The sequence below is a fragment of the Abrus precatorius genome, unplaced genomic scaffold (assembly GCF_003935025.1).
Source record: "Abrus precatorius isolate BTA unplaced genomic scaffold, Abrus_2018 Scaffold2, whole genome shotgun sequence".
In the NCBI taxonomy this organism is placed as follows: Eukaryota; Viridiplantae; Streptophyta; class Magnoliopsida; order Fabales; family Fabaceae; genus Abrus; species Abrus precatorius.
This window is the reverse complement of record NW_020874362.1, coordinates 24,725,148-24,736,904: the sequence shown is the minus strand read 5'-3', so window position 1 is coordinate 24,736,904 and position 11,757 is coordinate 24,725,148. Positions and strand designations below refer to the sequence as shown.

General features: G+C 30.7%; 2 protein-coding genes across 2 annotated transcripts; both read right to left on the bottom strand.

Annotated features, from left to right (window-relative positions):
- Window positions 1–205: 205 nt before the first annotated feature.
- Window positions 206–4,547, bottom strand: LOC113858004. The gene is made up of 5 exons (XM_027490393.1): window positions 4,345–4,547; window positions 3,360–3,543; window positions 2,167–2,668; window positions 802–920; window positions 206–718 (listed from the first exon to the last, which is right to left on the bottom strand). Exons 2-5 carry the CDS (start codon window positions 3,453–3,455, stop codon window positions 527–529), a joined length of 909 nt encoding a protein of 302 aa, XP_027346194.1. The 5' UTR covers window positions 3,456–3,543; window positions 4,345–4,547; the 3' UTR covers window positions 206–526.
- A 1,687-nt stretch (window positions 4,548–6,234) lies between these two features.
- On the bottom strand, window positions 6,235–7,929 carry LOC113859663 (transcription factor bHLH30-like). Its single transcript, XM_027492376.1, has 3 exons — window positions 7,890–7,929; window positions 7,324–7,628; window positions 6,235–6,708 (listed from the first exon to the last, which is right to left on the bottom strand). The coding sequence occupies exons 1-3, from the start codon at window positions 7,927–7,929 to the stop codon at window positions 6,235–6,237; spliced, it is 819 nt and encodes a 272-aa protein (XP_027348177.1).
- Window positions 7,930–11,757: the final 3,828 nt, after the last annotated feature.

Below are 11,757 nucleotides of genomic sequence, written 5' to 3'. Positions count from 1 at the left end.
ATCATATCTACTTGTATAGAAAATACTAAAAACAGGTTTGTGTTTACTCAAAACTAGGAACTATTTGTAGTTTTGTACTGAACAAATCTTGATCCATCAAAGTAAAGGCCACCAAAAGTCACATGAGAATATTGAAACTACTGGTTCTTATCACTTCATGAGATATTTTAGGATTGTGAAATCAATCAGCAATAACATGGAGTTGACAATGGCAATCAATGGAAAATATGATAATAGAAGTTTCATAGACTATTCTATTTGGTGGTTCTCATTTGAATCATCTAATTACAGCTTCCCTTTTCTCTTTTCTGTGAGAAGGAAAAAGAAAAGGTTGGAGTAGGGGGAAGTTAAGGAGCTAGGAAATAACTATAAATAAAAGAAATATTGTATGAATTTAACATGTCAGCATCAGATATTTCCAGTAGGGGCATCTTAATCTTCTTCATAAAGACTAATGAGTGAGTCCAAATTTGTAGCATTGAGTGTGTGTATATAAACACAATTTTATCAATTTGGTATTTAAGAGTTAGATAAGCTCCCAATCAGGTTCAGACACACTAGGAAGCAGTAATTTCTTTTGATCCTCTGCTAAAGTTGGATCTAAATTCTCCATGCAATATCCCTTTACTTTTTCACTTTTCTCATGCCATGCTGCAAGCTCCTTATACTCTTGCTTTCTTGCAGACTTCTTAGACAAAGAAAAGGCTTGCTTCTTTTTCTTGAAACAGAAAAATACTTTAGTTAAAGTTGGAATATGAATGTGTACCAAATGAAGAGGAGGGAGGGGTTGAGAGTGTGTACCTTGTTATTATTTAAATTACCACCTGCTTTGGGAGGTAATTGAATTTCATGTCCATTCACCATAACGCAGCTTTGCTCAAGCTTCAGATGATCTTGTTGCATGGTTTTATGGCCTTGTTCTACAACAATATCAAATTAGCAATCATTGTTAAGCGAAACTTCGTGTTTTGAATTTCTTAAATAATGGAAAGGATCAATTACCATGACATCTATGTGCTTATATGTAGCCTGTGTCTATATTCATGCAAACTAACTTTAAACATGTTTCAGAGTGCATCTAGATATATCTATGTGAACTTCACAAAATATTAAACAATCCAATTGGTTTTAAAATAAATATTTATTGCATTCAGAATAATTCATAATGTGTTAGAACGAATATTCAGGTCATGGATGAACTACATGTTCTATATAGAAAGCAGAGTTATCAAGTGAAAGAGAAAATTCCACTTAATATAAGTTATGGAGTTGAAAAAACAGTTTCTCACCAAATAATAAGTACTCTAAAAACATTCTATCACCAAGAAAATAACCAAATTCTTTCCATTTGAAGGGCATTGAGTCCTTGCTGCATATTTTTCATTTCAACAAAGAGTGCCTTTGACATTAACTGGAAATGAGGCATGAATACAATTACAAATCCCATTTCACACACACCAGTTTCCCACAACCTAATGTAATGTTACAACAAAAATATAATCTCCATGGATACTTCCCAATTTCAGATTGGAAAGATGAATGAACTGCTACCACTTCGATTCCTAAAAGCCAGTGCTGACATTGAATTTTCTACGGTTTCTAAGTAGAACAAAAATCAATCCTTATCCTTTTTTTCCAACCACTAGGGGTTCGCATGTGAATTCCAAATGAAGAGATAGCTCCTTAAAAAAGCAACACCAAGCAATAAAAAGAAAACAATATGCAATGCATGTCAGTATGCTAGTTGTACCTTTTTCATCATATATTACAGATCATGAGATCAAAGAGTAGAGGTTAAGATGAACAAAATTATCTTTCAACAGATTAATGTTTTGACCTCTCAAATACATCCAAATGGGGATGTCTCTTATTTATTATTTTCATGCAACATTAGCAAAAAGCAACAGCACCATGATACACTTCCTCAATATTCAAATTCAACCAAAATAGGTCCATAGGCTGAAATCAGTTAGTACTTTGAATAATACATAATAATACCTATATGATTAAGAACCACCATATAATATGTATAATAATCGGACTGTAGTGGTCTATCCATAAAGAAACAGTACACTCATTGAAAAGAAAAATTTGAAATAAAATGTAATCAACCAAAATGATGGGGAAAAATCTGAAAATATAATCAAGAGATACATAAATACTCACCAACCGGCTCTTCAAGTGCGACACAAGAGGAAGAAGAACGCATATTAATCTCTTTCTCTTCAGCTGATCTAACTAGTACCTGATCACTGGGGAATTGTTTAGTACTAGCATTTTCAATTTCATTCAAAGAATCTGCTTCAGAGGCAAGCCTTGTCACTTCAGCTGAAGATAGCTTTGAAGCACTAATTCCATGATTCTGATTTTGATTTTCATTTGAGATCTCACAAGTTCCATCATACGATGCAGTGTGTATGGCCTCATTATCAACATCATGATCAATCCTCAAATCCTCAGTTGTTTGCTTGATATCATCCTTTACTGGTTTTTCCTTAAAAAATTGGAATTGCTTCTTACAGAATCCAGCATTAGTATATTGATCTATAGGCAATTCAGTGTCTTCCTTTTCATCTGGAGGAAGTAAATCTCCCATAATATCTGAATATAACTTTTTAACACTTTTCCCGACAATCTGCATCTGACTCTTCATGTATTTAACTGCATCCTATACTCAGAAAACAAAAAAATATTATCATAAAGGAATTCAAGAACTATTTAAACCCTCTACTGTTATTAAAAAATGAAGATCATACAGAAAGTATTTCAGAAAGATAAGCAGAGTTAACAAGACAGATATAAGAGCCAGCTGCATTCAACACCCAAAAGTAATTATCAAGGAAGTTAAAGGAGAAAGGAATCCATAAAGTGCTAAGTAAGGATTTTTAATGTATTTGGAGCAAGAGGTGACAAAAGTTCACATCATAACAAAGAAAGGTTAAGTGTTAACCTTTGAAAAATAATAGAATAGTAAAATATTACTATTTTGAATTAATTTTCCATATAAATTAGGCCTGATATTTATTCATAGTAAAAGTAGACATGTTCAAAGTTCATTTAACAAACACTAAGGTGCAGTTTTTCTCTTAGCATTCTGGCTATTTTATCAACAAGAACAGGAAATGATATGTATACTGCTTACAACAATAATTGCAGGTAGAATACTAGGGAAACATAAGCCAGACATGAAGATATGCAGCTTTACTGGTAGCAATGGAGAGAGCAAAACAAAATTTTAGGTATTTGATCAACGATATGTATAACAAGTACAACAGGGTAATTTGAGTTGTCCGTTCTTGTTTGAAACCTAAATCAACGTGCATAGCATAGGTTAAGGTTAACCGACAACAACAGCATACCTCGTACATCATGTCTTCCACCTCCAAGCACATATTCTCAAACTTGTGGTACATATTTCCTACCCAAGTTATGCCTTTTACATCCATAGTGATCATAATATCTTTTCTGGAAGAGTAATTTGTCCTGATATTGAACAAGGCTGCGATTACTAGTCTCAACTTCGAGGAGGCTGTACTCGATTATCTACAATAAAGCAGAAAGATAATATTCAACAAAGGGACTAAATTCATCATGAAGTGTCATCAATGATAACAAAGACATGAAAAGGATTGCAGATAAGTTCCATCCCATAACACAATCCATCCAAATTCCAAAAGCCCAAGTAATAATTGAAAAAACATCAAAACATGTCCTCACCTAATAATGTCGAACTTAAAACTAGAACTTTCTACTGTCCCACTTAGTACCTACCAACAATAAATTCATCCTCTAAACCATGCTAGGACCTTCATGTAATTCACCATAAATAATACTAAATCCTCCAACTCCTCCCTTTTATGCCTATAAATCTTCTTAATTACTAAATAAAGAAACTATCAACTGCATTTCATATTTTTAAGATAATAAGTAAATGGACTATTTCATTTTAATAGTATTAGGATTATTAGGAGGATATAGCAAAGCTCAATTCACCACACCTAACCCTGAATGTTTAACTTCATTTCCTAAACAATCCACAATTTCTACCTCTGCCCCCACAACAAAAAAGTTTTAAAAAAAATGAACTTCTAACTTTCATTGATCAAATCACTGAAGCAAGGGAAGTATATAAATTTGCCTCAGGAACAGCTAAATTAAAATTTAAACACACTAACACCAAATTAAATTAAGCAAAACAAAAGAAGAAAAGAGAGAGGGTATATCATGATGACAACAACTAGGCCACATGTTAACAAAGAAAAGATCTTTTGATCAGAAAACAAAAACTCATGTTGGATATCACAACAACACAGCAAGTTCGATCATGGCCGGGTCAGAGAATACTTGTTCTAAGAAGAGCAGAGAAAACCAATGAAAGGGGTCACGTCATACCCCCAACTCCTTAGCTTTTCAAAGGGACTAAAAAGGAATAAAGAAGTAGATTCGAACACGAAAAGTGGAGAACAGTTTCATAAATTTCAGAGAAAAATGGTGACTAGAGAAGTGTACGAGGAGGAACAACAATAGAATAAGGAAACGTACACACTAACTTGCACACGTGTACACTTCATTCCTAAGTTCTACATCAAGATTCTTATTCTTATTTTATTCCTATGTACTTATACCACATGTACGGTTTTCACATCTTTATAGAAATAAAAAATGTTAATATTAGTCATTAAAGTTAATTTTCAATATTTAAAATCACAAAATTTTATTTAAAATGTATATTTATTATATTAAAATATAGAAGTATAGTAAATATTTTTATATAAAAATGCATTATTTTTATATATTCAATATCAATTTTAAAATTAATACTTATACAAACAAAAAAAGAAACATTAATGTATGTTACTGTGGTATCGACCACGATCATAAACAAGTACAACAATTAATGTAAGACAAAAATGTAATGTTCGAATCGTTTTATTGCGTTCTTGTTTATGATAGTGGAAAGGATATGATTATTTATTTGTTGTTTAAAAATTCCTCATAAAAAGGGTAGAAAAAGAAATTAGTGTTTTTTTAAAGTCCAGAAATAGTTTCTTGTGAATGAATCGTTGAGCATTCAAGCGATAACTAGCTTAAATTTTGACAATCATAATAAAAGTATAAAAAAAATCATAACTTCTTTAAAAAATTGTCCAACAATGGAAGCTTAAAAAAATTATAAGTTGAGTATGAAATTTTCACCAGATCATTGTTTTTGTAGTGCTACATTTAGTAGGGACTCTTTTTTTTTCAATAGTTTTTGGCTTTGAGTTTGAATTTTTAGTTTTTCAATTTTCATGTAACCCAACAATAGCTTTAAAGCATGACTAACACAAAGCGTATTGTTGGGTCTTCCCCTCCTTATCGGTTTCTATATTTGGGACACAACTGTTGTCTTGTTATCTAAGTTTACTTTTCCTTCTAAATATTTCTTCCTGATTCTATACTACTTTAGGCATCACAAGAAGATAGCCAAAAAGAAAACAAAGAAATTGGACATGATAGACAATAGTAATTGACCTGTGCTTCAAGAAAAGGATAAAAGCACATTTCTGGGAATGGATAATTATTCCCAGGATCAAAGGAATTAATTTGCACTCCAGAAGGTAGAAACCAGAAATTAGTTTTTTATAAGCTCGGAAATTAGTTTCTTGTGTATGAATAGTTAAGCATTCAGGCCATAGGATTTATTAGAAATCATTGCTAAACTAAGGTCAAATTACTAACATTTTTCAAAATAATGACATATTACAATTGTGTGCTTTCGGTTGCTTAAGTGAAGATAATTCATAAGAAAAGATATCCTTCTGTGAACAAGTTACAATATCATAGAAAACTCCATTTCGTCTTGATAAAAGGATCAAAAGATGCTATGATCACTTATCTATCAACCAGCAGTCAAAGCACCAAAATATGTGTATGAACCAGATCAAATGCCCCTCATCTTTGACATGATTTGTTTTCCAAAATGTACATATCCAAATTGGAAAGAGTGGAAGCACGATATTTCAGTATTTATACATTAGTTTACATGGTACATGAAAATACTACTGTCACTCACTTCCACATCACATTCAAACATTGTATGGATATAGAGATTAAGTGTGTTTGGATTCACGATTAAGTGGTCATAAATCCACGTTTACTTTAATGTTACTAATTATAACTTCTGTATTGGATCCATGTTTACAGGTTTTTCAACATATTTCCGTACACACTAAAATTACTTAAGCAAGGAGCTTACAAGAAGTCTTCTAAAGATGAAGAACCGAATATCGAAACCCTTCTTCTTTTTCTGGTTCCTAGGATGTCATGTGAAACAGAAAATCTATTGAGCACGGATCTAAGAGCTTGGTGAACAGAACCGGCAAGAAACTGACGGTACGTGGCATCTTTAAAGTTTTGTTCTTTGCAGCTAATTATCACAAAGACATTCTTCATTCTGCCTTCCAAGGTTGCAATATCTGCCCTCATTATCATAAGATCAAGAGCATCTAGTGCTTGTCTTATATCAGACAACAAACCTGGTTTATATTCACAACTTAATGATACCCTAATTGAATAAGGAAAACCATTTAATCCTCCCTCTTGTTCTTCAACACTTATTTCATCATTGTCCTCTGGTATCATTAGACCTTCACTAGCTTGTGTTGCTTTCTTTTTCAGCTCTTTCAAATGTTTAATAGCTTCACCAAGTAATGATGCTTTGTCCATCTATGCATTCAAAAGTTAGAATGGAAATTTCAGATTCTCAAGCAATGAATGAACACTTCAACATGCTTTTTTCTACTAACAACATGAGCTTCACAATTAAACAATGAGCACAACTAGGTAGAATAATTAGTATCAGGTCCCCCTCATCCCGTTTTTAGGAAAACAAAATTTTCAAATTAAGCCCTTCACAATCAAAAGCAACAACTCAATACGTTACTAAATGGCTTTACTAATGGATCATTGGATCCGCTAATTAGCATAGTTTACACTCCAAATTTTCAAGCACCCAACAGTTTTGTAATACATGTGAAGATTATAAATGGAAGCAAAAGAGAATGCTAATGAATAAATACTCTTCAAGTTTAATAATGAAGAAGCATGCATGCATGATAGGTACCAAATCCATCAAATTGTGACTTGTCAAGCTATGCTCACAATGCAATCACCAGCAAAAGCAGGGAAAGTAAAATATAGATCACTATTATACACCCTTTGATCTACCATTCTTTTCTGACCCAATCAACCAAATGACTAGCTTATTCAACATTAGTTAAATGCTTCCTCAATAATTTGAAAAAAAGAAAGATGACTGAAAAAACATTATGCTCAACTAACCTTCTTAGCACCTGGAATCACACTACGAAGTGTGTCAAGATGTGCATTAATCCTTGCTCTCCTCCTCCTCTCAGCTTCACTATGGCTCTTCAAAGCTTCGATGCTTCTCTCAGTGGACACACCCTTCCTTTCCAATTTTACAGGTGCCTCCACAAGCACCCCTCTCTCCCTGTCCAAAACCAGAGAGAAAGATGAACCATACCCACTTCCAATTACACCATTCTTCACTTCAAAACCACTAATATTTCCCTTCGAAGCATCTCTATGAATGTCATACCCCCAATCAAAAGCTTCCATTTCCACAGCTCAATAATAATATTAATAGCAAGAACAAACAGTTTCACAAATAGAACATACGAAGAGGCAAGATACTAGAATCTTCATAACAAGTTCGAACCAAGAATTGAAGAAGAGTAACTCCTAAAATTGAATGGTTTTCGAGTGTGACATAACTCTTTTATTTATATAGCCTATAATTTGTTTTAATCTAACAATGTGGGACTTCTATTGTTTATCATAGGGAACAAGAAGAAGGAAAGTTGTGGGGACAAGACACAGAAGACAACCTTGGAATGATGGAGAGGGAACTGTTTGGTTCTTTGTCATTGTGGATTTGGAGTGTGTATTTGGAAGTGAAGACACTGTGTAGGGTAGTGAGAATCTGTAACAGTGTCAGTGACAACAAATGATGATGGCAAAGGAAATAATGGGAAAGATCCGAAGGGTACCACGATTGGAGAACACCACACCTGTTAAGCAAGATGGAACACGCCCTTTTTTATATTGGAGTAGTTCTTGCACCAACAAGATATTGGGTGTCCCTACTGTACCTTATTTTTTACATCTTGCAACATTTCAATATTTTACCCGTACCAGAATCATATAAAATCAAATGAATCAAACATCAATTTTTTTTCAAAGTTAAGATTTGCATTTGCTCAATCAAAAGCCTTGAATAAATCCAGGGGGCCAGCTTCATGCATGCCTAAATCATATAAAATTTTCTGTTTTTAAATGTTGATATTTTTATTATAGTTATATTTAATTGCACATTCAATATTTATCGGGGTAGCTTGTAGTCTTTGCAACCCAACAATTAAAATTAAAGTAGGTAAATTAATATATCTTTGTGTTAAGACAATAGTAGGCAAAATAAATTATTCAACTCATTTGGACTAGTATATCACGAGTAGTGAGTTGAGTTAAAAAAAAATTGATCTAATTAAGACTCATAAAAATAATATTTAAATTAAATTAAAATTTTTTTTTAGAGACTTGACTTGAATTGAGCTGAATCAAATTGAATTAAAAGATTCAATGTTAAATTAAATAAAGTTCAAACTCTATTTTTTATTTTGTAAGTTGACTCCACTCAATTAGTCGTCAACTCTAAGTAATACTTTTATTTTAACAAATTTTATAAAATAAACATATTTCTACGATAAAATTTATTAATATTTAATTTCACAACAACATAGAATGTAATTTAAAAAAAAAAGTTTCGTTCATTAAAACGAAATATTTAGGTATTGTTTTAATACTTAATTTTAAAAGTAAAACTTGAAACTAAAAGTTTTAATACAAGGAGCCAACTTGTCAATAAACAATGGGTAAATGACCCTTTTGTTGTACTTATAACAAGTTAAAGGTTAGCAGAGAAGTTAAGAAAAAATAATAGTAGACAATAAAGATAATGAAAAGATTTAACTAAAGTTTTAGTATTTGGTCTCTTATCTTAAAATTCTTTAAATGATTTATTCGTAATTGGATTGAATTGAAATATATTTTTGTGGAAAAAAACAAATAAAGATGTAATGTGGGGCACCCAATTATTAAATATTAAATATTATTTGTTCAGCAATTTTACATATCATATCTAAGATTTCTATTGATCTCGCTCCGTCATTCTTGTTGGACTCTAAATTAAAGATTTTTAAGATAACATATCCTTGAATTTATAAAACAAAGTAATCAACTTCAAAATCTATGAAGTGAAACTTCATATTTATACATGTCAATGTTAAACACATTTACGAAAATTTTCTATTAAGTCGAAATAAATTTTCGATTCAATTTATTAATCAATCAAAAGAGATTTTTAATTTCTTTTAAATTTTTAATTAATATCCCATTTTTTAATCAACATTAAATATGATAAAATATGGATCTAATCCGCATTTGCATATTTTTAAATATATTAAATTATATATTTTTAAAATGACATGATTAAGTTTGTCAAATTTTATTATTTTAAACTCTAAAAATAATTTTATATATAACCAATATTAATATATTATTGTTTGATAGATTTTAGAGGGTACAAGTATTGAAAATAGAAATTGTTCTTTCTTAATTAACTATGTTAAATTTGACCTTGTTTAAATTATTTTAGTTATTCCAAACACTTGATATATAATATTGAATAATTAATTATTTTATCACGCCTGAAGTTTGGTTTGAATTAATTAAATACTTTGTTTAGCATAATTTATATTTAGGATGTGAAACAATAATACTATAACACCCTCTTGGTATGTATGCGGGTGGGTGACATCCTAAATAAATATCCAAATTTAAACACTACTCAAATCTACTTCAAATTAAGATATCCAGCAAATCCGGAAAGATTGTGCCAAAAGTCTTCAAATATTCAATCCCAATAAAGAAACCCTAATAATTGTTAGACGTAGCTCTAGTGCTGAAGATTCACAGCTGGATACGTTTGTTGGAATTGACATAACCCTAATTAGCATTTTTGGAATTGAATGATGACAAAGCATTGGAGCATTGAATAATGACAAAGGCTGGTTTTAGCAAAATTTGAAGGGAATCTTATTGAGACATTGAAGCGAAGCTTTTGAGGTATATAATACATTATTTGCCATTATATCAATGGTTCTTGCATGCAATATCGAATTATCAGTGTTTGGGATCTTCTGAGATCTCTCAATTAGTTTTCTTATTGCCCCAATATGCTTTTCTGCCTCTTCCACTTATGTGAAGTGCAAATCACATTGTGATTGAGTTTTCTTTTGGAGTGATGCATCGTTGGAGCTTTTGTTAAGGAAAAGCCAATTTTGGATGATAGGGTATAAAGATCCATGTAATCCCTTTTATAATTTAATTAATCCCTTTTTAATCACTAGCTTTGGCATTAAACTTCTAAACTATTGTCCACTCAATGTATAGAGACATGGAACAACTCTTTGTGTGGACACATCCAATTTGATTCGCACACTTTCTCTTAATGGCCATGAAAGTTTATTATTATCATTATTGTTGTTGTTATGATTTTATTGAGGCGTTTTCAAGGACATATAAATGTAACAAAACTTATTTTTTCATATATATCAAATTTAATTTTTTCATCATATAATATTATTTCACCATCACGCATGTCAAATTTTATACTAGTTTAACATTTATAAATAAATAATTTTATTATCAATATTTGCTTATATATACTTTAACATTGTATGTTAACATAAAATTTAATGTCTATTAAAAAGTATTAAGCATAATAATAATTAACAAAAGTTTACTATTAAAATGAGTTATTCATTTATATATATACATACATATATATATATATATATATATATATATGTACTTGTTAAAGTTAATCAAATTAATTACTTTAAGAATTATGATTTTTTTTAGTATAAGTTATATTAACTTTTATACCATCGATAATTATATATAGAATATAACTATTATTGATGTAACTGTTGAATTATATTTTAATTAGTTGGGTGAAATTATGTTAAAAAAGAATAACTATTAGAATATTATAAAAATTCTTATTTTTATATATTTTAAAAATATATATCATATTAATTTTAATATAGATGAAAGAGTTATAAAAATAATTTTAAATTTTTACAAAAAATAAAATAAAAAAGCATCAAATAATCACAAACACCTTGAGGATGTAACAATGGATAAGAGGGTTAGGATGTTGATTTTACTTAGATCTTTATTGCACTTTTAATATGCAAACTACTAAGAGAAAATCCTAATTTCGTTTGTCTTTCTCATAACAGGAAGATTGGATGGATGATTGAGTTGAAATTATAACCAATTTCAGGTTGCAGCACCTTAATTTGGAGGCATCCTAGGAGAGAAAAGCAACATGTTATGTTATAGGTTGAGATGGTGAAAGAGTGAAGAGGGTATTGAGTGGCATGGAGTCCCTGCAAAAGTGTCTTTTTGAAACGTTTATTATTAGCATCAACAACAACACAAGCTCGACAATGTTGTTGACCTTGACATCTCAATGAATATAGTAATTAACACATATTAAAGAATAAAAGTAGTACCTAATACTAAAACTCATTCCCATCCATTCTCTCCACCTCCAACATTTTGACATTGCAAGGGACTTAAGAGACTTGTACACTAACATTTTGTTTGTTATATAACAATTTTGTTGGT

What these genes read in the sequence shown, in the direction of transcription:
- LOC113858004 (XM_027490393.1), bottom strand. Translation starts at nt 3,455, where the DNA reads ATGATCACTATGGATGTAAAAGGCATAACTTGGGTAGGAAATATGTAC. An exon ending in TGGAAGACATGATGTACGAG is followed by an intron (nt 2,669 to 3,359) that starts GTATGCTGTTGT and finishes TTCTGAGTATAG; the next exon opens with GATGCAGTTAAATACATGAA. An exon ending in CGCACTTGAAGAGCCGGTTG is followed by an intron (nt 921 to 2,166) that starts GTGAGTATTTAT and finishes ATATTGTTGTAG; the next exon opens with AACAAGGCCATAAAACCATG.
- LOC113859663 (XM_027492376.1), bottom strand. Translation starts at nt 7,929, where the DNA reads ATGACAAAGAACCAAACAGTTCCCTCTCCATCATTCCAAG. An exon ending in TCCCTCTCCATCATTCCAAG is followed by an intron (nt 7,629 to 7,889) that starts GTTGTCTTCTGT and finishes ATTATTATTGAG; the next exon opens with CTGTGGAAATGGAAGCTTTT. An exon ending in TGATTCCAGGTGCTAAGAAG is followed by an intron (nt 6,709 to 7,323) that starts GTTAGTTGAGCA and finishes TTGAATGCATAG; the next exon opens with ATGGACAAAGCATCATTACT.